The sequence below is a fragment of the Antechinus flavipes genome, chromosome 4 (genome assembly GCF_016432865.1).
Source record: "Antechinus flavipes isolate AdamAnt ecotype Samford, QLD, Australia chromosome 4, AdamAnt_v2, whole genome shotgun sequence".
Lineage (NCBI taxonomy): Eukaryota > Metazoa > Chordata > Mammalia > Dasyuromorphia > Dasyuridae > Antechinus > Antechinus flavipes.
In genome coordinates, this window is record NC_067401.1 from 463,991,788 (window position 1) to 464,017,285 (window position 25,498).

At 43.5% G+C, this 25,498-nt stretch overlaps 1 protein-coding gene across 3 annotated transcripts in view; it reads right to left on the reverse strand.

Annotated features, from left to right (window-relative positions):
* The window catches only part of ATG4C (autophagy related 4C cysteine peptidase), a 110,463-nt gene that overhangs the window by 69,385 nt on the left and 15,580 nt on the right, over positions 1–25,498 (reverse strand). For 2 of the 3 annotated variants that reach the window (XM_051999526.1, XM_051999527.1), the window contains exons 3-8: positions 19,156–19,287; positions 17,536–17,619; positions 15,502–15,741; positions 11,798–12,122; positions 7,543–7,613; positions 2,315–2,451 (exon numbers count right to left, since the gene is read on the reverse strand). In XM_051999526.1, coding sequence (XP_051855486.1) covers positions 2,315–2,451; positions 7,543–7,613; positions 11,798–12,122; positions 15,502–15,741; positions 17,536–17,619; positions 19,156–19,287 — 989 coding nt within the window. Of the gene's footprint in view, positions 1–2,314; positions 2,452–7,542; positions 7,614–11,797; positions 12,123–15,501; positions 15,742–17,535; positions 17,620–19,155; positions 19,292–25,498 lie in introns of all 3 variants that reach the window. The other variant, XM_051999528.1, reaches the window with a different exon arrangement.

The window sequence follows — 25,498 nt, forward strand, 5'->3', positions numbered from 1 at the left end:
CTGGATGTATTCACAATTCCATCAGCAATGTATCAGTATCTCAATTTTCCCACATCCCCTCCAACATTCATTATTTTTTCCTGTCATGTTGGCCAATCTGAGAGGTGTGAAGGTATTTCAGGGTTTCTTAATTTGCATTTCTCTAATCAATAGTGATTTAGAGCATTTTTCCATACAACTAGAAATGGCTTTAATTTCTTCATCTGAAAACTGTTCATATCCTTCAACATTTATCAATTGCAGAACGGCTTGTATTCTTATAAGTTTGAATCAATTCTCTATATATTTTAGAAATGAGGCCTTTATCAGAACCCTTAGATGTAAAAAAAAATTTCCTCCCATTTTTCTGCTTCCCTTCTAATCTTGACTACATTGTTTCATTTGTACAAAAACTTTTTAACTTAATATAATCAAAATTAAGATCTGAAGTTTTAGAAAAAGAAAACTGCACAGAACATAGGAAAAGACTCAGCAGCAAGAGGAGGGAAAAATCATAAACTGGACACAACCCCTTAGTGGAGTAGAGAGAATAAAACTGCAGGACACTGCAGTAAGTGTGCTTCTTAAAAACCCACTCATCAATCAAGAATACAACAATCATGTTCTATTGGTAGGAAAAGGGAAGTGGGCCAAGTCTCTTGGTGGAGGGAGACAGAATTAAACATGAACCCTGAAAGGGTTGCCACCCTCCAGGTAGGGACCTCCTCATGGCCCAGGGCATGGCCCCCTCCTTAGCCAAGTCCATCACCTGTGGTGTTCTCTTCTTTTTTATAATATATGATGGTTCTCTGTGAGAGCAGGTTTCTTGGGGAGGTTTTCTGGAGGCAGCCTTAGTTTCGTCAAAGTAATAATCACCTCAAATACAGCCAGCTCATAAAATCCAAACATTTATTTCTTATCTCTTTCCTTGGGCCCAGTTAGCTTTCTTAGAGGCCTAGCTCTCTGCTTGGTTCCAAGAGCTCTTGCAGCTTGTCCTTTGCCTCTGCTTTCTTCAGCCTCCAGCCAGCACAAAGGTGGAAAATGGAATGAATCTGACTTTGCCCCGGAGAATGGGCTTGTGGGCTTCTGTATCTCCCAGAGTGCTCCTCTCCGACTCCTCGCAATGTTCCGAACTGACTCTCACTGACTCACTGAAGCTCTTTTTATGCTTGGTGTAAAAGGTTGACTCCTCCTCCGAGTGGGATTATGAGTTTCTGACTTGTGAATCTCATACTGAATACTGACTTGTGAATCTCCCAAAAGTGTGAACTCCAATGAGTACTTAAATACATTAGTGAGCTAGAGGATTTGCTAAGTACTATGCTAAATTAGGCAACTGACTTATCACTTTGTAAGGATTCTAACAGTCACCCTGTGGCCAGCCTGTGGGGGCCTTCTCGGCCTCAGACAACAAACACAAAGCCAGGGCACCCAAACTCCAGGGCCCCTTCTGCACCCCAATGGGCACCAGCTTTCACAGGAGCTGAAGCGCCTTTCAAATACGTGTGTCCAACATGCAGGTGCAGCCCCAGAACCAGAAGAAAACATCACCTAGATATTTAACACAATAAATAACCAAACTACAGAACATAAACAATGTTCACATGTGGTTTTCTGAGTCAATATGCAGCCAACTGGCCCACAAGAATCCCTGTGTATCTTTGGTAACCCCCATTTCTATTTGAGCTGAACACCAGTGCTTTAAATCGTGATTATTAAAGTTACAACAAAAACTCAAAACATTAAACCTGACTAATTAAAGGCAAATGTAGCTTTTTTCAGATTTTTTTTTCCCCTCTTGCTAAGCATCTCTCCCTGGAGATTAGCTTCAGCTGCTAGTTCACCTCATCACTTCTACCATTATAAAAAGTCATTCTAATCTCTTATTGACCTCACAGTAGCCCCAGAAAACAAATCAATGGGCAGAAAAAAAATCTGATGTCAATAAAAAAAAGTCTGTGTTTCTCTATTTGATCATTTTCAAGTACTTTCATTTATATTCAAATTATATACACAAAGGCATTTATCTGCATCTTAAAAAGTCATAAAGGCAGGTGAGCTGAACTGTAACTAGAATCTGTTTGTAATTACTGCTTCTCCTCAGGTAGCTCTGAGGAAAACAGATATTTCCACCTTACCCACAGAACACTGTGTGCTCTTCAATTATGTCTGAGCTCATAATACCCAAATTTAAAATCTCAAAAGTCAAACTTTACAACTTAGATCTACAAAATGATCACTACACATTTATTAGAAAGAAGGCTGCCAACCTTAATATTTTCTCGTATTTGCCAGGGTGGCCATTTTTAGAAAGGAAGGAACTCTAATCTCATACCTTTACAAATTCTAAGTAGTCCATGTTGGTTCTCTCCCCTCCGAGTCGGACAGGAACTAATATAATAACAGCTTTGTCTTCTGTATTCTCAGGGCCCATAGAAGAGCACTGTTTGTCAATGACATCAGCCTTGTAAACTGGAAAAAACACAATTAGTATACATTAGTTTTCCACACAAATGACTCCAAGATCATTTTTCTTTTGGGGAGGGGTATTATAACATTTATTAAAATAATGTTATGGATTAACAGAAACAGTAAAAAAATAAAAAAAGAAAGAAAGAAAAAGAATTGAAATGCAAGCTATGTAAAATCCCAACTAAAACTTGAATGTGTCTAATATATTCATTCAGTAGCTAACTAAAAGCCCAAGAAAGACAACACTCTCAAAATAATAAAACACTGCAAAACAATTGGCAATTTTCAGTTCCAAGATATTTCTCTCTGGACTTTTCACTTCCAGTTAAATGCCTCTCTCTGACCTCCAAGACAGCAATAACAATGTCCCGATCTCCTTTTAAGCAAGATTCCCAAGTGTCCCCCAAAGACTCCTTCTAAAGCAACATCAGTTTTCCTCAACTAAACACTCAGGTTCTTTCAAGCCTAATTGTTGATGATCACATATTTGCCCGATCCCATAACTCTCAGCAGGATGGAGGCCCTCATCTGTGGACTACAGAAACCTGCCCCACAGACTTTCCATCCTGTGCCCTCGTCCAGGTTGAGACCCATACTATGGGATCTTCTGCCTTTGGCTTCCACCTACCCTCCCACCCACTTTCTCAGATGTGCTCCCTGGAGCAGATGTATCACACAGAACATGATGGAAAAACAATTGAACTGGGAGCAAATTAAGCCCGGGGTTAAATCCTTCTCAGATCTCCTAGTCCAGGTCTTAGCTTCCTCATCTGTACAGTGAAGGGGCCAGACTGGATGACCCTCAAGTCCCTTCCAGTTCTAAATCTATGATACTATGGGGGTTCCTTGTATTTGTTCTGGTTTTCTGAAGGCCTCCTAACTTTTACTGCTCCATTCTCCTAATTCATTCCGATCTAAAAGGCTTCTATTATCTATACAAACAAGCATTCTAACCAATGAAACTAACCAAATTAAAAGTTCTATTACCACAAAAAGTGGTGTATAAAATGCCGGTGGCTCTCCTCCAACTTCACTGGCATTCTCAATTGCCTCGGCACAAACAATAAGCATTGTTCCTCTAAGATTCAAGGGCCTGGAGAGCAAAATCTTTAAAATCCACTTCAGATAAAGAAAAAGAACTTTCAAAAATTCAAATTCAATAAACATTGATTAAGAAGAGAAGAAACAAGTATTTATCAAACACGTGCCATGCACTAGGCCCTATGCAATAGCCTCTCCAATATATCTCACTTAATCACCCAACAACCTTCCAAGATACTGTGATACAGATGAGGAAATTGAGTCAGACAGAGATTGGGTGACTTGCCTAGTATCAGTATCGCTGTTAGTAAGAATCTAAGAATCTGAAGCCAGGTCTTCCTAGAACCAGATCCAGTGCCCTGTTTACTGTGCCGCCCGCTGTCTCTATTAATCTATTATGTCAGAAAATGGTGTTGCAAAAGTGAAAAAGGATCCAGTCTATGACTATTACAACCTAATATGAGGAGAAAACACCAAAATAACCCTAAGTAAAATTAGAAAGACGTCCCTTGGACAGCCTGGCCAGAGCAGCCTGGGATACAGTGTGGAGGTGGGGACTGGTTAAGCAGAAGCTGGAGGTCACGGGCAGAGATGGATCTGAAAGGCGGGGAGAGGGACCCGCACCCATGCAGGGTCATGTGCACAGTAGAAAGACTGAGATCAGAAGAAGAGAGAGTTTCCATCGAAGCCAGAATGAAAAACGTGTGGAACTGGGGCCCAAAAGTCACGGAAGGCCAGGAAGGTCAGACTAAAGATGGGGAAGGGTTCTGAGCAGAGGGGGAATCTGACCAATTCGTGAGAAAAATCTTATTAACAAGATGAAACAAAGTAGCAGATGTGCCTGAGAAACAGAAGAAAGGAAACATTAAAGACCAATTATGAAGGATTTGATAAAATGGAATTGTTGGCTTCTTCAATGGGAAAACATTATTTCTAACTCTTAAAAATGTTATTATTACATGGATAATTTGAAAGAGCTTACATAGGTAGAAGGCTTAGGGTTGAGTTGAATATGATGAGATAATCCTAAAAAATAAAGCTAGGTAGGGAGAAGTAAAATGGAGCAATTTCCCACACCGAAAGGTTTTGTGTGTGTGTGTAGTAGAGATAAAGTGAAGAACTTCCACGAATGTTTAAATTCCTCCTCTATATTTTAGTTTCTCTGGGTCTCTGTGACCTGCATAAATACGTTGAGTAGTAGGCAGTATGTACTTAGATTTTAGATATATGTATTTAACCTAGAATGATGACATTTATTGCTGTTCAAATTATCAATGTTTAGACAACTAGTTGCCTGTATGGTTCCTCCCGGAACTAGGGAACCTGCTGTTTTTGGCAGGAATAACATCCAATTAAGGGGTGGGAGGGCACCTATCTCTTAATGTTTTCCAACTCATGATATAATCCTTTGTAACTAAAACCTAGAAAAATTGTATATCTTATCTCTTTCTTTGGCCCTTCTACCGTGAGTTCTCTCTTTCCCTCCTCGTGGTGGAATTGCTCATTCTCATGAGAATTAATTAAATAAACAACTTTTCTGCTTTTTACTTCGAGAGGTCTCTGAGTAGTCATTTTTGGATAGGATTTTCTATCCCTCACAGTTTGATTGGAAGAACTGTTACAGAGGAGGCAGGAGGGGGTGGAAGATTGTAGGAAGATTCTCATTGGAACAATTCCACAAATAAATAAAGAAGGAATAACAACATATTTAAAGGAATAAAAATACAAAACTCGGAACTTACAAAGAGTAAGGAGGTCAAGGGGATAGGATAATTAAGGGAAGGACTCTTAAGAGGGAGCAGATCAAGAAACAAGAGGGAAAGGAAAGAAGATAAGGGAGGGACTTTCAGAAGGTAGACAAAGTAAGGAAGAGGAAAGTAAAGGCAGAAAATAAGGGAGGGATTCTTAGAAGAGGTCTGGATTGGGGGGAAGTGGTAGTTATAAGTAAACTAGAACTCTGAGGAGGTAGAGGGTAAAAAGAGAGAGAGATAAGGAAAAATCAATAAATAATGAGAAAAGAGAAATACTCAAGTGTTAACTTTGAATGTAAATGGGATGAACTCACCCATAAAACAGAAACAGCAGAAATGATTAAAAAACTAAAATCCAAAATTTTTTTTAGTATAAGAATTTCTTTTTTTTAAATCTTTTCCCACTTAATATTTTTTTTCCCAATTACATGTATAGATAGTTTTCAACATTCATTTTTATAAGATTTTGAGTTCTAAATTTTTTCTCCCTCTCTCCCTTTCTTCCTCCCACCCTAGGACTGCAAGCAATCTGATATGGATTATACGTGTCTAATCACTTTAAACACATTTCCCTATTAGTCATATCACCAATATTTTATTTACAAGAAACATTTTAAAATGAGACACATAGAGTAAAAATAAAAGGTTAAAGTAGAATTTTTTATGCTTTAGTTGATGCAAAAAAAAAAAAAAAAAAAAAAAAAAGCAAGGGTAGCTATTATGTGAGCTGATCCAACCACTTTGGAGAACAATCTGGAATTATATCCAAAGAGTTATAAAATGTGTATACTCTTTGACCCAGCAATACCACTATTAAGTCTGTTTCCCCAGGTGATCAGTGAAAAAGAAAAAGAACTTCTACGTCCCAAAACATTTGTAGCAGCTTTCTTTATGATGGCAAAGAACTGGAAATTGAGGGGAAGCCCATCAATTGGGAAATAGCCAAATAAGTTGTTAATATATGATTGTGTTAGAATACTACTGTGTTGTAAGAAATGATGAGCAGGTTGATTTTAGAAAAACCTGGAAAGATTTATAAGAACTGATGCAGTGAAGTGAGCAGAACTAGGAGAATATTGTATATAATGACTGCAATACTGTTCTCCCTCCAGGGGAGGAGGGAAAACACTTATTAGTGACTAAGTTATTTTCGGTATTTTAAATACTTTGATCAACTGTAAAGGACCTATGAAGGAAAATGTTACTTCCCTCCACAGAAAGAACAGAAATATGCATGGCGTGAGGTTTTACATACACACATATATATCTGTGTCTAATGGCGGCCTTCTCTGGTGTGGGGCGGATGGGAGGGAGAAAAAAATGATTTTTTTGGTCTCAGGATTTTAGCTTAACACCCCAAATCATCAATGGCTTCAGAAGTCACTGGACATTTAGAGCAGAAGGTGTATGACCACGTGCCGAGGACACATATGGGGGGTTTACACTTGGATGGAGTTTGGATAGGGGCGGTGGGTAGGGAAGAGCAGCCTCCAACCTCACACCAGAAGCCTCAGGGCCCCATCTGCGCTGCTCTCAACAACATGAAATACAAGACAAGTGCTCAGATTTTATACATGACAAATAGGACTTAACCAATAGGATATTCAAATGTATTCTTGAAAAAAAAAAAAATTAACCCTATATGGGGTATTTACATTTGGACATTTTTTAAATTTTCTCAGGAAATCAAGACCTCTATTTCAGTCCAATGAAGTTTCAAAATATTTTATCTATTAATAATTGAATATATTAATTAAATTAAAAATTAAATTAAAAAAACATAGCAAGAAACATATATTGTATCTAGGATATACTGCAACATATCCAACATATAAAGGACTGCTTGCCATCTAGGGGAGGGGGTGGAGGGAGGGAGGGGGAAAAAAAAATCGGAAAAGAAACGAGTGCAAGGGATAATGTTGTTAATATAAAGTAATCATTAAATAAAAAATAAAAATTAAAAAAAAAACCATAGCAAGAAAGCAGAAAATCACAGATAACAAGATTTTATTGTCAAAACACAGAACACAATTCCATAAAAGATAATGTGAAAATACTTTTTCTTCCCTAAAAATCATTTCTTAATGAAAAGTTCCTAGGCAAATGTTTTGCCTAGATATATAATAAGTACATGCATTAATATTAAACTTTTTTTAATGCAGGCAATTAATATGACAACATTGACTTCCCTCAAAGAACCTATAAATGCTATCGGGAACTCAAGCTTCAAAAAACATGAAAAACTGAATGTGTAGATTTGACAAAGGCAAATTTTTAAAAAATTAACTGGAGTACCTACCAGTACAATCCTGAGCAACATAAATTGTTATTCCTTGTAAATCAGGATGTCTTGCCTCTTCAACTGCTTTTCTATTTAAAAAAAAAAAAAAAGGGGACAAATATATGATTCTCCTTTAAAATATTAAATCGAATTTTCAGACAGTAACCAAAGCCCACTTAACCTCAAGCAGAGCTTTTCATTTCTGGCCTGAAGTGTAGTGTCGGACTGCTACCTGGATGATTCTAAGCAATTCCCATAACCTGTCTCAGTCTCGGCATCTTCATTGGTAAAGGAAGATTAAGAACAGAACTTGCCTTTCAATGTTGTTAGGAGAATCCAGTAACACCTACCGCACTTTGGAAAGACCTTCTGGTCATTTTAAGTTATCATCCCACTGAATTCAAGGTCAACAAAATTACTTCTAAGTTTCTACAAGATGCAGGGCAAACAATACCAGAATTCATTTCAAAGGAGTTAACATCCTAATTAAACTAGCCAAAGAACAGCGACAACCGGTATAATTTCATACACTAATAGCAGCTAGTCCTGCTCCAAAAGCCTGGGTGAGAGAGACGGACAGAGCTCCTGAAGGCTCGGCCCACAGGACAGGAGGGTCTACCACCCTTAAAAAGAAGCTCTGCGAGTGCTCTTGGGGATAAATCAGACGGCTTCCTAAGGATCAGAGCCAGGAGACTGGCCTTGGTGCTGAATTTGGGGCCACACCAGCCCATGAACCCAAAACAAGAAAAATGAGAGCCGATGGCTCCCTTCTCCGATCCAAAGGTGGGAAGAATCTCAGCTGTCGCACCAGGCACAAGCTGGGACAATTTGATCTAGAGAACATCACCAGAAGCACCTTCTGGGCCCAGTCTCTCCCTGGTGACTCCTGCTGCAGCTGGAAGCTCCCCTGGCCATGAGGACCCCTGAACACATTTCTATATCACATTTCTGCTCGTACTGAGAACAGGAAACGAAGCCCATTCTCCTCTGCAAACAAAGTCATAATGACCATGGAGGCTACATTGGAAGGAGCAGACCAGGCTCTCAGAGGGGAGCAAAGAGCCGGGCAGAACAGGCCTTAAGGGCCCAGAGGCAGCAAAATGGGTCCCTCTGGGGGAGCACCTGGTTTCTTGTGTTTCCATGCTCATGGAAAGACCACCAAGAAAACTGCGTCAGTGTAGACACAAACAATAATAGCTCACATTTACACTGTTAGGTTTGCAAAGGATTTTGAAAGTATGAGCCCACTTAATCCTCACAACTACCCTCCAAAGTGAATACCAGAGTTATCATCATTTTACAGAGGGGGAAACTGAGGCAGCAGTGTTTAAGTGACTTACCCAAATTCACATGGCTAGGAAGTGTTTAATTGGTAGGAAAATTCTGTAAAAAACTTCAAAAGTCCCTTCAAATTAAATTAACACAAACTTTGATACAAATATAGAAATAGGCAAGGATGGCAAAAAAAAAAAATCTCTCTCTCTCTCTCTCTCTCAATCTCAGAAAGCACAGGTCAAGAACAATGAATGAGAGGTTCAAAAGACCTGTGGCTTATTCTGAAGGTTCATATTTCTACATCAGGAACATAGATTTGTTATTAAAAAAAGAGAGAGAGAGAGAGAGACAGAGACAGAGACAGAGACAGAGACAGGAGAAAATGAGGAAAAGGGGGCAGGAGGTGAGAGAAAGGCAGAAGAAAGAAAGGGAGGAGGAAGAAAGATAAAAGAAAGAAGAGTTTGGGAGAAGGAGGGAGAGCACATTTCTTGGTCTACCATCAGTCTACCTCAAGGTGAGAAGATGGTTCTGGTTTATCAACACCCAGCCAGCAGAGAGCAAAGTCTGCCAACTGCTGCCAAGCTACAAAGCCTTAGGACCAGCCTTGGTCTGGACATCTGTGACCACGACATCTGTGACCACGACCTAGACATTCATAATCTGGATATCCGTGGCCGTGGCCTGGACATCCATGACCTGGACATCCATGGCCTTGGCCATGGCCAACCCCTGAGGACCAGCCTTGCTAAAGGCTGACAGGCTTCTTACTAGATTGGTCCCAGGGCCACACATTTGGGGTCACACCCAATTAGCCCCCAACACTGCTTAGGAAGTCCCCATTCCACTGGCCTCAGAGATCTGAGGTATGGAAGCGGGAAAGGAAATCCGTATCCATATGGAGTGCGTACCCATGATATCTCTGCAGAGCCTTTTCCCAAAGCTCTTTTTTAACAGAAACAATATTTTTTAAATTTTCTCAGGAACCCTTATGACCTGAAGAGGTGAATTTCCAACTGAAGGTATAGAACCCATGACAAGATTCACGTGGGGAATAACCATAGAGAGAGATGGGGTCAGCTCCCCAAAAGTATTTCTAGTGATGTTACCTAGATTATCTTCCTATTCTACAAATTAAATTAGGTTCCAAGAGATACATGTGCCAGTCCACACTGTCATGACGAGAGGAAGGCCTTATGAATTGCTCTACTTTTCATAAATCCCATACCAACTCGGGAACAATAAATATCACTCGATCATTATGCTGATGAAACAAAAACTAGACAACAGGAGCTAATCTCCCACTTTAATGGTTTGGTTTGTAAAATGTCTAAGTGGAAGAAGCCACGAGTCAAGACTTAAGAAAAATTTAAAATTGATCGATGTGTCTAACTGGAATAATTTACGCCTGCACCTTGACCTCTTATACTTGGATGACATATTAATGATTCCGTTTATGACAATACTGGGACATGCACAGAACACCTAAGACCATAAAAAACAAAAAATCAAGTAGTATCCAAATAAATGGCACATAAAAAGGCAAAGTAGAGTGAAATTTGACTTTCGACTTTTTTCCGCCCACACTGAATGTCACAGACCCTTTACTTTTACTATGATATAATTATAATATTAATAGTCCCATACATTTACAGTTCACAAGAATTTGATGTGTGCAAAGAAATGCTGAAAACATCAATTTTAGCTCTGACATTTCATTACACCATCAGTACATTACAGCCCCCAGGTTACAGTATTAAAAAAAAAAAATCTATAATGTTATGCATGTTCCAAGGTTGAAAGAGTTGTTAGTTTTTAGAACATTTCAATAAGGTGCTCTATCGACTGAAAGCCCGAGCGTTAAAGAGACCTTGGCCATTGGCGACCAACGGGGGGGAAAGGGGCTTGTCTCAGTAAATAAACTGAATGGGGCATGAGCAGGCGCACGCAAAGAAAAAGGATTCTTTACAGTGAGGTCTTAGAACTGTGAGAAATTAAAAGCTTAACATCCTTTCCATCCCCACTCCCTTCTCCTCCCCTACCATGTCTCTCTTTCTCTCTGTTATCTTTCTCTTTCTGTTTCTTTTTGTCTTTCCCTCTCCTTCTCCCTCTCCCCCCCACTATCTCCCTTCTTCCTCCCTCTCTGTCTCTCTCTTTCTCTCTCTCTCTCTCAATCTCTGTCTCTGTCTCTATGTCTCTCTCCATCTCTGTTTCTTTGTCTCTGTCTTTTCTCTATCCCTGTCTAACTCTGTTTCTCTTTTCTCTGTCTGTCTCTGCCTCTGTCTCTCTGTCTCTGTTCCTCTCTCTTTTCTCTGCCTCTCTCTCTCTCTCTCTCTCTCTCTGTCTCTGCCTGTCTCCTCTTTCTCTCTCTCTCTCTCTGTCTCTCTCTGTCTCTGTTTCTCTTTTTGTCTCTGTCTGTTTCTCTCTCTGTCTCTCTATCTCTGTTCTCTCTCTTTTCTCTGTCTCTTTCTGTCTCTCTCTGTCTCTGTCTCTGCCTGTCTCCCTCTTTTTCTCTCTCTTTGTCTATCTCTGTCTCTGTTTCTCTTTTTGTCTCTGTCTGTTTCTCTCTCTGTCTCTCTATCTCTCTCTGTCTCTCTATCTCTGTTCCTCTCTCTTTTCTCTGTCTCTTTCTGTCTCTCTCTGTCTCTGTCTCTGCCTGTCTCCCTCTTTCTCTCTCTCTTTGTCTCTCTCTGTCTCTCTGTCTGTTTCTCTCTCTGTGTGTTTCTCTTTCTGTCTCTGTCTTTCTATGTCCCTCTGTTTCTCTCTGTATGTCTGTCTCTGTCTCTGTCTCTTTTTGCTTGTTTCCATCTCTGTCTCTCTCTTGGTTTCTTTCTCTCTGTCTCTGTCTCTGTCTGTCTTTCTGTCTCTGACTCTCTCTCTCTGTCTGTCTCTCTTTCTCTCTGTCTGTTTCTCTCCCTTCCCCACCCCGTCTCCCTCTCGTCCCCTCCACTGGCTGGCTGACAAGCTCTGGCACATGAGGGGAATTTCCAGAGGACTTTACCTCAGAATGTGGGCAACCACAGCGGGGCCGTACCAATCTCCGGCTGTTTTCCCAGACTTCTTCCCGTGTTCGATGAGCTGATGCAGGCCAAAGCAAGCCAGGGGAGAGTCGGCGAACCACGAGACGATCTTCCGGTGGCAGCTCTCCTCCCCGCCCCCGTCCTCGGAGCCCCTCCGGGGCGGCTCCTTAACGGGGGCCGGGTCTTGGGGCGCCCTCTCTCCCGTGAGGGACGCTTCCAAGGAGGCCGTGAGTTTTTTGACGGTGTGAGACGTCCAGGATTCCGAATCTGAGTTGTCGACGTCCAGGGCGTCTGGCCAGGTCCAGGCTAGGATACAAGGAACAAGGTGTTCATTTTTTTAGGCAGCCAAGCTTTTAACAAGCTTAAAAAGAGATGCAGCCATTAAAGCAGTAACCGTACCTCACACTGGGCAGACCACGATTTTCAAGTCATACTTGCAACGACCTCTACCAACTATTTCTAGGTTTTCCATCAAAAACCAAAGCAGATTTAGCAAGAGACTATGGCAACATTTATGACATTTAAAAATAGCAAAAAAGCTATAATAGAATGAGATTTTTCTGTACTTATAGATTAAACTTAAATTTTTTTCTAGAAGATTTTCTTTTTCTAGAAAAAAAAATTGCAGAGGCGTCATGATGACGTAAATTTGAAAGCGACCCTGGCCAGCATTGAGGAGGTCTGAGTTCTGGTCAGCCATGTCCAAACGCTACCCCTGAGGCTTGATCCTGAGTGAGCCATGACCTGAATGGGTCTCGGTTGAGGGAATGGACCAGATCGGGGGCTCTGAATCTGGAATTTTACTGGGTTTGTGAACTTGAATGGGAAAAATTTACATCCTCATTTTGTTCGTCTCCAGCCAATGTTTGCATTTCCTTCTGAGCCTGGTCTACGGGTTCCACCAAACTGTCTAAGGAAGCACACCCCAGAAAGGCTGAGCATCCCCCCAACTCTCCGGCTCCAGAAAGCTCGTCCCTAGTCCCTCTCCGGTTCTTTCTCCGAGCTCCAAGTGTCAGCTGCAGAAGACACCGAGGAAACTCATCTCCCATTCTCAGGTGAGACAGGCCACTATGAATGTGGGATGTCAGTCACCTGGGCGGCCGGGACCGGAGGGTCCCTATGGCGTAAAAACACATTAAAAAATACTAAGTCTGCACAGGTTTGGTCGCCACAGGCTGTAGTATGGGAGCCAGCAGACACTGCACTCTAAGGTGACAAAACGAGCCCCAGAAGCAGAAAATCCACTATCAGGACAGATCCCTGCGGTCTGGCCCACCGTCACCTAGTACCGTAGCTAAACTGCCTCAGAAAAACAAAGATTTTCAAAGAACTGACTCCATCACTTCCTTTCCAAAACTATGACCTTATTTTAAAATCCTATTAGCAAAATGAGAGAAAGTATTGCTTACGCTTATGATATATACACACACTTTATTCACACAGGTAACTTAAAAGTCTCAAAACTCAGTTCACCAATACACGTTTTGGGAAGTAAATGTAAGAGTTACATGATCAGATAATTTAGTCATCTTAAAAATTATGAATCAAACTCATGAATAAGCCAGGAATTCTATCTCAAAGTTTAATCGTTAAAAATAAAAACAAAAATCAATATTACAGTAGGTAATTAAGAAATAAATCCAAGCAAAATATACCTCACTATCTGGGCAGGAAAAATTCTAACCTAGCCAAAGTGGGGAGAAAAACCAGAGTCAGATTTCCACATGGCATCCCTGAGGGTCACTGCAGGTTTTCCAGGCTTCCTAAACCTTATTCATGAAAAGGCCGAGGATTAAAGCGTCTTTACGGACAATTAATAAGAAAAATGAAAATCCCATAACTGCTCAAACACCGGTGGGGGACTGAGTTGGGGGAGGCAAATCCCCTCCCAGGCCCTTTCTTTTTCTCCAGTCTGAACTTGGAGGGCATTTGCAGGGACTTTCCCATCTCACGTAGCCAGGAGTCTCAGAGGCAGCACTCGAACCCAAGTCTCTCTGAGTCCCTCTTTTTAAAAAAAATGGAAAGTAGCTGTTTGGGAAAATGAGGAGTGAACAAAGTCCCAGGGAGATGCTGGAGGGCCACAAACTGCCCAGAACCACCAAAGACTGGCCCACACAGTGGGTGGGATGAAAGAGAACTTCCAGAAAATGGGCAATCTGAAGAGGACACAGATGGTCAGAGAGGAAGGACAGGGGCTCCAGGACAGTGAGCCTGAGGGCCGCCCCAAGGAAGGTCCCAGCAGAGGGGAATCTCCTATTAGGGAGGATGGACTCGGGGCTGCCCCCGGGGCCCTCGGCCCATGTCACAGGCTCCAGACCCCCGCTGTGCGTTCAGATTCGAGACAGGCAGAGATGGGCCGCTATCTGCATGATGAGAAGGGGGAGGACATGTCCATCACACACACAAGGAAGGCCTAAAATAAGGCTAAACTTCTGCTGACCTGTGACACAGCAGGCGCCAGGAGAAGTCATAAAAGGCGACTCCCAGCCTGCCATCTGATTAACCTCAATTAGACAACGAAGGACAAGGGAAAAGGTGGCGCAACAAAGGCTGAGTGCCTTCTTCCTCAACATCCTGCTGCTCTCCCAGCATCTGGAAATGGGGGAGCAGGAAGAAGGGGAGCAGACCTGGACTGGGCTCATCCTTCAAGACCCACCTGAAGAGAGAAGAAAGGTGAGGCAAAAAAGAGGTGGGGATGAAGAGAGAGACAGAGACGAAACAGAAAAGAGAGGAAGAGACAGAGAGAAAAGAAAGACAGAATAAACAGAGGAGAAAAAAAAGAAGAAACAGAAGAGAAAGAGAGAAGAAACAGAGAAGAAAAAAGAGAGAGAAAAGAAACAGAAAAGAAAGGAAGAGAGAGAAAAGAGACAGAGAGAGAAGAGAGACAGAAAAAACAAAAGAGAAAAGAAACAGAAGAGAAAGGAAGAGACAGAGAGAAAAAAGAGACAGAAGAAACAGAAGAGAAAAAAGAGAGAAGAAACAAGAGAAAAAAGAGAGAAAAGAAACAGAAAAGAAAGAAAGAAAGAAAAAAGAAACAGAGAGAAAAGAGAACAGGAGAAAAAAGAGAGAAGAAATGAGAAACAAGAAAAAAGAAACAAGAAAAAGGAAGAGACAGAAAGAAAAAAGAAGACAGAAAAAACAGAAGAGAAAAAAGACAGAAGAGAGAGAGAAGAGAGGAAGACAGAGAGAAAAGAGACAGAGAGAGAGGAGACAGAAAAGAAGAGACAAAGAAACAGAAGAGAAAAAAGTGAGACAGAAGAGAAATAGAAGAGAGACAGAGAGACAGAAAGACTGAGAGAGAGAGAAAGAGAGAGAGAGAGGATGGGGGCGCTGGAGGAGAGAGGCTGCATCTGCCACGAGAAGTGGTCAATGTTTCAGCGGGTTCTGCTAAGAAAAAGTTTTATTACTAGGAAACTACTGGGGGCAGGGGAGGGTTAACCAGAAATAACAGGGAAAGCTTTTAGAGGCTGAGAGCAAGTGTTCAGAGGAGGCAGCAGGGACAAGGAAGCCCACCCACTGACCTGCCCTGGCCCAGAAAGCACTTGCCACGGGCTGCACGGGAAATTCCGTTTGCTGTAGCAGAATCCGAGAAATGACCTCCGGGAAAGCCATGACCTCCAACGGCCTGGCCACAAAGCCCAGGGGGCCCGGCCCGGCCCAGGAGCAAGGACGCGCCCGCGCTCACCTCGGCCCAGGAAGTGCAGAATGAGCCCCTGCGCCAGGAGCATCTGGCCGGTCCTCAGCGTGCAGCCCCAGCCGCAGTCGGTGGTCAGCGCCGAGCCCTCGATCTGGGGGAACTCCTCCCTGTAGGTCAGCCATATTCTAGAAATGAAGTCTCTCCGGAATTCCTCCACGTTCCCAGAGACGACCACAGGCTCGTTCTCCCCCGCCCACTGCGGCCGGACAGGAGCGGGTTCGTTCTCTTCTGTAAGACAAGAGCACGGGTCACACTATGCACGGGGGCGGCCGGCCCCCCACCACAGCACTCGTCCGGGGGTCCTTGTGCGGGAAGGAGAGCCTGGCTCGGGCCCAGGACAGACGCGCCCCCGAGATCACTGTGAGGCCCTGGCCACGATCGGCAGCGATGACTGCGCCATTTACTCCGTTCTCTGTGTCACCGACTCTAAGGGATCCCCCACACCAGAGCTGGGCCCGAGGAGCCCCTCAGAAAGGCGGCAGGAGCTCTCGGGGCTTCGGGCACGGGCGCTCAGGCTAGCGTGCCCACGCAATCCCGGGGGGCTCCAGTACGGCCGAGCGCTGTCCGGTCCCTCGCCACCCTCTGGGACCTGCTGGGGGTTTGCTGCATTGGGGTGAGCCCCGAAGAGGTTCCCAGTGTAAGTGAACACCGTGCAGGATCCCAGAGACACTCTACCCAGCTCTGGCGTCCATCAGGGCGGCAGAAAGCCTCCAAAAGCCTCCCCATTGGCCAAAGGCCTTCCTTGCTCCTCCCAAGAGCTCCACTGGCAGGATTCCTCCCTACTCCGGCAGGCCGGCCCCCTTCCTGTCCCTGCGGCCACCCCAGGGCCTCCACCCCAAGGCCTCCTGGCCGCTCTCCTGCCCACTGCGAGCCCAATCCGCCCTGCTCCGGATTGAGCCCCCTCGTGGGTCCCAGCTGCTCGGACCCGCGCCCTTCCCCCATCTCAGGGTCCTTCCCTGGGCAGCCCCCTCACCCCCCACAAGGCTGACATGGCCTTTGGAGGGGAGCCCTAGGCCTGGCACATGCCTGCCGGGCTACAGCAGGTGCTTTCTATCTGTCCTCTAGGAACCCCTCCCTCCGGTTCCGGGGGGTTTCTGGGTCCCCAGGCCCGTCCCACAGCGCCCCCCTAGCTGCCTGCAGGCTCCTTGGTTCCCCGGCACCGTCTGGCACCCAAGGGCCCTGGTAAAGCTGCTCCTTAAATTGCTGAATCCAACATGGCCCTTCCTTGATGATTCACAGCCACAGAAAAGACTAGAGAAGACACTGAGACAAGCCGGCCAGATTCTCTGGCTAAGAGAAAGAGCCGCACTTGGGCGGGGACCCACTTCCCTCAGCGGGTCCCTCCTGGCGGAGAACAATCGCTCCAGAACTGAGCAGGAAAAGCAGGTCGGGCCTGACGGGACTTGGGAAAGGCCGAGGAACTTCCACCGACTCCCAGCAGCCCCAGCCCACAAACACTCTGCGGGGAACCTCGGGGCTGGAGATCCCAAAGGCTTATGGGAAGCTGGATGGAGGTGAACAGGGAGAGGAGTGGGCAAAGGGGGGCTCGGGAGCTTCCACTGAATGACGAGGCTGGGGGCAGACTGCCACGGCCCGAGAAGCAGCCAAAGGGCCCAGTCACGAACCTTCGCTGCGTCCCAGCTCCCGCCGCCTCCTCCTCGACCCCTCACGCCAGGGGACTCCCCCAACCCTCCAGCCCCAGCTGGCTTCTTTGGGGGCCGTAAGCCCCCTGAGGCCGGAACTCTCCCTTCCTTATCTGCAGCTCCAGCACTCAGCCCCTGGCATGTAAAGGGCGCCTAATAAATGCTCTCTGGCCCCCAGTCTCCGGGTGCTCTGAAGGGGGCGGAAGAGGCTCGGCTCCTGCCGGCTGGTCCGCCCTCGGGGGGCGGGAAGGGGAGTCCTGCAGCAGGAGAAGGCAGCTCGGCGCCGAGTGCGAGCCCCGAAGGGGACGACGAAGACCACCCAGCCCAGGGCTCGTTCGCGGCGAAGCTCGAGGGGGCCGCTAGCAGCCGGGGCTCTCACCTTCACACTTGAAGTGGTAGCATTTCCCCAGCAGCAGGACGGGCGAGTTCCTGCTGAAGTACGTCTTGGTCTTCAGCACCCAGCCTGGGGAGGAAGAGAGGGAGGCTCCGTCAGGGAGGGCGGCGGCTTCCACGGCCCCCTGCCCTTTGTGGGCCCGGCTCCCTGCGCCAGGGAGCCCTTATGGCTGCGTGCCGTGAGGGAGGGAAAGGGCAGACCGCGCAGCGGGACAAAGGGCTCTGTGCTCTCCAAGCGGCCCAGAGAAAGCCACACACGGAGAAGATGGCGGGCAGGTCGGGGCGCCCTCTGCAGCAAGGGCTGAGGAAGCGCTCGGGCCCGCTCTCGGCTCAGCCACGTTCCCAAGGGCCGACCTGTCTGAGACCACCCGGGCCGGGGCCCCTTCTCCCCGGCTGCCCCTCTGCCCCTCCCCAGCCCAGGGTGCCCCGGATCTCGCCCCAGGGGCCTGCCCTGCATCCCCAGCACGTGACCCCAGGTCCTCACCAGGCTCCAGTGGTCACTCTGGGGCCCTCCTCTGCCTCCTCCCCTCGGGCCATCCCCAGGCCTGGCCTCCCTTTTCCCTTCTCATTTGGCCTCAAAGCTCCCAGCTTCCTTCAAACCCCAACTTGAAACCTCCCTTGGCAGAGGCCTTCCCGGCCCCGGGGCCTTCGTCCTGCCGTGGCTGAGCCCTGTGCCTCCCCCGCCCACCTCCCGGAGCCCGCCCGGGGCCGTGCTCCCAACACAGAAAAGGGGCCTTTTACTCTCCAGCTGAGGCTCCGGACCGACTCCTCCTGCAGCTCCCTCCCAAGCCAAGGTCCTCCGGTTCTCTCCCAAACAAAGGCTCTGCTTCCAGGCCCGCAGCTGCCATGCTCCTCACCCCCTGGCTCGGCCCGCTCCCTCTGGCTCCTCACCCCCGGGCTCGGCCCCCTCCCTCTGGCTCTTCACCCCCGGGCTCGGCCCCCTCCCTCTGGCTCCTCACCCCCGGGCTCGGCCCCCTCCTTCTGGCTCCTCACCCCTGGGCTCGGCCCCCTCCCTCTGGCTCCTCACCCCCGGGCTCGGCCCCCTCCCCGCTCTCCTGGCCTCCAAGGGCCCCCTGCCCACACCGCCAGGTTCTCCCAAGGCTCTCCCTGCTCCTGGCTAACGGCCTGCAGCTTGTTCACCCGGTCCGGACGCGGCACGCGCGCCCACAGACCCCGGCAGTGCTGGCAGACGTCAGGCCTTTGCTAAGTCTTTTCAGAAAGAACTAACTGGTCGTGAAAGGGGCCACGCTCTCGGAGGCCTCCCCACGAATGCCGCTCACAGAGGGCGGAGGAACTCCCCGGGAGGAGGAAGCCACAGAAGAGGGAAAGCGGACATGGTCACTCCTAGCTGGAAGGGGGGCTTGGCCCACAGCCTCAGCCCCACCGCAGGGGCGCATCTCAGAACGCTCCTCCCAGCGCGCCTCTCGCTCCATTCTCCCCACAACCCCGTGGGGTCGGGGCTGTCAGGAGGACAGGGCGGCTCCCGGGCCCCCCGCTAACGGATGGTCGGAGAAAAGACTCAACGCAGCCCCTCCTGCCAGAGAGTCCTGCCCCAGCTGAGGACACCGAGACTCCATAATTCCCCAACGGTGACAGCGACACTTACTGTATTTCATGTTGTTCCACGCTGACATAAATTTGGTTTTCAGTTTGTCGACTTCGTCTCTCCCTGTGGCCTCCATGTTCAAGTGAAGGGAAAGCCATCCCTTGGTCGCGCTCTTCGGGGGAGCTTGCTTATCTTCCTTTACACACACAGAAAAGGCAAAAAAATGCTCATAAACACCGATTTCTAGCGCACATGGACACACATACACGCAGAGATGAGCGCAACTGTCCTCAGGATACCCAAATGACAAACACAACTAGGAAAGGGGCGACCAAAAGCTTTAATTTCTAGAAACAGAAAGCGATCCAAGTTCCATGAATATTTAAGTAACGAAAACATTTAATTCCAAACACACAATAAAATTATCCCATTAAGACAAACAAAACACCTCTTCCAATCGCTCTCGACTGCACAACAAAGCTGGCTAGAGTGTCCGTCCCCCACTCTGGGGATCTGAGCTACCCACACTTGGACTTTATTTGTTTTTAGAGAAGACTAGTGGAATCCCCATAAAAAATAGGGTATTTTTCAGAACGGAACCATTTACTCCCATGAAACAGATCATTGTTTTCATATGAATTTGAACTATTTTTTTAATTGAGGCATTTCCTCCCATCACTGAAATAAATGCGTTGCACTGAGGAGATTTAACTGTACAAGACAACATGGTCTGTGGATCAGAAAGGACTCTTGGAGCTTTCAGAGGCAAGTCAGACTCAAAACCAAGAGTGAGAGATATTTTTTGAAGGAAAATTAATTATACCCGAAAATACTTGCAGTTCTTTGTAATAATACACAACTTACTTTCCATGGAAAGAATATTACATGGAACATTAATCTTTCAAGTTATAAATATCTCCTGAAAAGTACTGACAAAATTATTTTTTTAACAACACACATAGTATTTTTTCAAATGTGCATTTTAAAATACTACTAATTGTGCTTTTTGTTTTGTCATAAAGTTCCTTCTTCTTGGCTTTAAAAACAAGCCAACCATTTTATAATCAAGTTGTTCATTCTGGTCAATTTAAAAATCTCAGCACTAGCAGTCCCTGCCTTTGCTCTCTCCCGGTGCAGATTTTCAAAGAAAGCTATTTTCCTTAGTGGTCAGGGAAACAGGAAAAAAAATAGGGGAAAAATACCCAAAGAACTGATTCACAGAAATCATCCTATAAATAGTCAATTTTCCCCTTACATGACCAGCATAATTACATGATTCATACTACCTAAGTGTAAGTGGATAACGATAGATTACGATAAATAGCATGTAGAGAAAACTTTTAGGTTTGCAAAAAATTTTAATTAAGTCGTTTCACAATAACCCTGTGAGGTAGAAGCTATTATTATAGCTTCCATTTTACAGACAGAGAAATTGAGGTTAAATGACTTGCCCAGAAACACATGGCTAAATGAGTGAGACTTAAATTCAATTCTTTCTGATGCCCAATGAAGCCCTCTAGCACCTAAAGGCTAAAGACTGAGCCAGGACCAAAACTTCATTGGCAAAGGGAGCACCTTAGGGAGAAAGCTCCTCTCCCAGTGCAGATCAGTGGCTCTCCTACAATCTAGTCCTAGAAACTCACCAGGAGTACTAGGAGGTGAAAAGTCTCTCTGGCTCACCTGGTCGGGTGGTGTCGGAGGTGAACAGATATAGGGTAAGCTCCCTTTAATTTGTTCTTTTGAATGGATGGGTTTGGAGAAAACAGACAGCTACATATTCTACAGTTTAACAATTTAATCAGTAAAAAACTGAAGGCTTCAAATGGAGAACTTCAGCACCAGAAACTAACCCAAATTACAAACCATCATCTCTACAATCCCTACCACAGATCAGGTGGCAATACATTGTTTGGAACTCACATGGGAAAACCCATTTTTTTCCCCAGTCAAATAATGTTATGAATTCTGGATCAGGTTCCAGGCTAGCCCACAAGTCTATTTAAGTAATCACCTCAAGCGTGACAAATCCTAGGAAACAGTACTCCTAGAATGCTAGCAAATAAATCAAACAAGTAAATCATGAAACTTTAAAAATAGCTTTTTGTTCCTTTTGTGAATGCTGACTTGTTTAACTGGAGGAAACGAACAGGGAAATGGAGACTTTTAGGAAGATTCTGAAGATAATTTCTGGGATCTTTCAAAGAATATTAGAGGATATCACTGGTTCTTTGCCATATCTGATTTGATTTTTTTTAAATGTTTTCTCTGACATCACAATAGCACTGCAAGTGTTTATCTGATATTCTGATAAAAGGAAGATAGTTAATAGAATGTGTAAATGCCAGAAAAACGATGGCCTGCGGCACTTCTAGTCTAAAAACTCCTGGAAGAGGAAAAACAGGGATTGAAACTCGAGTAAGGCCGTTCTCCAGACTGGCCCCGACAGGGCTCTTTGGTTGCTGCCGTCCAGAGGGAAAGCATGATAAGAATGGCGGCTTCTGAGTAGGCAGGGATCGTGGGATGGGAAAGGACAGGAAAGAGGCAGCAGACAAATGGCCATTTATACAAAGGACGTTCAGAACTCGAGTGCTCACATGTAGCACAGGACAGAGTGCTAGGCCTGGAGGCAGGAAGCTGCCACTTCCCCAGTTCCAATGTGACCTCAGACACTCCCTGGCTGTGGGACCCTGGGCAAGTCCCTTCACTCTCTTTGTCTCCGTTCCTCTTTTGTAGAATGAACTGGAGAAAAAAATAGTAAACCACTCCGGCATGTCTGCCCAGAGAAGCCCATGAAGTAACAGAGTCAAAAATGGCTGAATCATGTACACATAAACATGTATGTAACAGTGAACAGATAGTGAACAGATACACATGTGTGTTGTGTGCATCTACATACATGTGTTAATTGCTTATATATCTTGGATATCAAAGAGAAATTTGATTCAAAGATTTTTTCCTGTTCAATCACTTCCCTTCTTATTCTAGAGTCATTGATTTTATCTATGGAGAAGCTTTTCAATTTCATGCAGTCAGTTATCTATTTATCTTTTGTAACTCTTTAACCTTTGATTAAGAATACATCATCTCCTATCTACAGCTGTAACATGATGTTCCTCTTCTAATTTTTAAAAATGTGACTTTTATGATCACAAGCCTCTTTGTACCTTTAATTTCTTTCTCTAATCTTATTGCTATTGCAAGCATTTCCAAAAATAATAGAGAGAATAGACTCTTTTGTCCTTTACTTCTATATGGAATATATATGACACTAGAAAAGATTCTAATGTTTTCTCATTATGTGCAATGTATATTTTTGGTTTTGAATACTCTATGTCTACATAGTGTTGGGTTTTTAATCATAAATGAGTGGGGTTTTTTTGTTGTTAGGCTTTGTCTGCCTGTAAGATGTTTTAGATGAACCGTAGTTTTAGATAATTTTCTTTTTAATATATGTTGATTGTTTTCCTTATGTTGAACTGTCTTTGGATCACTGATATAAATCCAACTTGGACATGACAATTTCTAAAATGAACTCCTACAGTCTGATAGGCTTTTGTTTAAAATAAATTTTAATCAATATTCACTAATGATACTGATCTATACTTCTGTTTTGTCCTTCCTTGGCTTGGGGATTAAGGCTATCTTTTCATAAGAGAAATCTAATACAGTGCTTGCTTTTTCAATTTGTGAGAATAATTTGCTATTGGTGCTAATTGATACTAATTGTTCTTTAAAAGTTTATAGAATTCTACTATCAATCCATCAAGAAGAGAAGCTTTGTTTCCCAGTCTGGTAGTCTTTTGTAGCTAATTCTACTTCCTTTTCTGAAGTTGGGTTACTTAAGAGCTCTACTAGGTCTGCTGTTAAAGTGCTCGAGGTTTTTTTTTATTATTCTTTATTTTTTATTTTTAAGGTATTTCTCTAATTTGTGTACTCAGTTTTATTAGTATAACTTTTTTTTATTTCTCATTGTTAATTCATTTGACATTTTGTTGATCTGATTTTTGTCCTTTAAAAAAACAACAACAGACTCACTAAACATTTATCAAAAAGAATCAGTTTTGGGGTTTACTTATTCCTGTAGTTTGTTGTTGTTGTTTCTAATTTATTTTTCCTATAATTTTAATATCTCCAATATAGTGCTTATTTTAGGTTTAGTTGTTAGTTTTCTAATTTTTAAAATGCACATCTAATTCATCCTCTCTTTAGAAAAAAGATGGTTTTTTTTCCCTGCAGACTGTTTTAGCTACAATTCCAAAATTTTGTACATTGTTTAACTATCTTTTCTTTAACATAATTATAATTTGCTTTTTGACTCATTCATTATTTAGGTTTTTATTGTTAAGTTTATATTTGGGTCTATCTTTTGTTTATGTTCCCTGAACCAATTACTATTTGAAATTTTATAATGGCTTGTAAAGGATGTTTATTATTTCTACCTTTTAATTTTCTTTGCAATATCTATGCCCTGATATACAGTCAATTTCTGTAAAAGTTCCACATAGTACTAAGCTATGTATTCTTTAATTCTTTAATAGTTCCACTTAGAAGATACCATACATTTTTTTAGCTCTCATTTCTCCACGAATTTGTTCAATTCCATATTTTTCCTTTGTTCCATTTTCTTTTAGACTTGTCCAGTACTGAGAGAGGGACTATTACATAACTTTTTTGTGTGTTTTTTGTTGTCCAGTTACTTTTATCTTTAAAATTTTAGATGCTAAGGTATTTATAGCATATAAGTTTAATATTAGTATTCCTATTCATTTGTAGTTCATCATTCCTTTCAGCAAAATGTAGTTTTGTTGGTTCTCTTAGTTATGAATATTTGTTTTTCCTCTAACAGTATAACTGCAACTCTCGTTTTTCGGGGGAATTCATCTGATATATAACAAATTTTTCTCAGTCTTTATTTTTATCCTGAATATCTCTGTTTTTGGAAGTTTTTTTTTTTTTTTTTTTTTTTTCAGGGGAGAGAGGGGCTTGGTTTTGGGTTTTAATGTTTCTGAAAAGCAACAGAATAAGGGATTTTGTTTTCTAATCCAATCTTTTCTTTTTTCATTTTACTAGATTAAGTCCATTCACATTTAAAGATATGAGAGTTGGGTTTATATTTTCTGCCATTTGTCTCAAATATTGGATGGTTATTTTTTTTAATTAAGATTTTTTTCCTTTTTTCTCTGAAAATATAATACTTTGTCTCTTCGATTATTTTAACTTAATCTACTTTAAGGCAAATCTGTTCCCATGTCTCCCTTCCATTCATCCTCAAATTTCATTCACCTTTCCTTAGTTTTCTAGTTTTGCTTATATTTTATTAGCTCATATTTCTTTCTTCTTTTTGTATGATTATTTAGTTCTTCCTTTCTTTATTCCTCCTCCTAGGTTAGTAGTTAAATAAAATGTCCCTTTCTCTCCTGCCCTTCAACTCACTATGCTCATTAAGGTTTTTTCTTAATCTAATTTTGTCCCTTTTCCTTAAAAATGAGATTCCTTCCCTTCCACTTTAACCCATTCTCTTATTATCTTTTCTTTCTATTTTAGACTTTTATTCATTGATTTATGGTCATGGTACTTATTTCTTCCTTCTTCTCTGCATTCACCATAAAACTAAAGTTTCTAAAGTGCCAATTTTGAGTTACTACTTCTTCTAAATAATTTCTATTATTTTGCTTCCTGGGTTCCCCTTTCTGTTGTATTACTCTTAGAAATAGCGATTCCTGCAGATGATAGAGAGGATATCTTCTTCTGATAGTTTTCCTATACCCCATGCACATCATTAACAATCTTTGCTTTCCCCATCATCATTTTTTTTTCCATTTGCCATTAAATTTCCTTCATTCTTTTATGTCAATTCCCCCAAGAGCTCTGATTCTCCTCCTGAGGCAGACACTGTAAGCAAGAAATCCCTGAAGATTATACCCATTGTCCTTGATTACTGTATGAATGGCATTCAAAGCCTTTCAACACCTACTGCACTCCCATCTTTCTTTATTTCTTATGCCTCATTTCCCCAGTGATTTCGGCCCCTGCACCTCTCATATCTAGGTATCTGCTCTGTGTTTTCCATGCCTGGGATTCTTTCCTTCCTCCACTCTAACTCTTGATTTCCTTGGTTTCCTTTAAGATTCAACTAAAATCCTATAATCTCTTTTAAGTATTTCCATTTTATCCTGTAGATAGCCTGTTTTGTATACATTTCTTTGCTTCGTTTCCCTCATTAAATTGTCTTTTGTTTATTTTTTCTATCTAACCCTAACATAGAATCTAGCACATAATAGGTGCTTAATAAATGTTTATTAAAGTGAACGGTTTACCTCCCTGTATTCTGCTGTTTGGGTGGTTTGAAAAACAAGTAATTTATTTAGACTTTATTTTCTTTTTTGAAGCATCTCAATTGCCT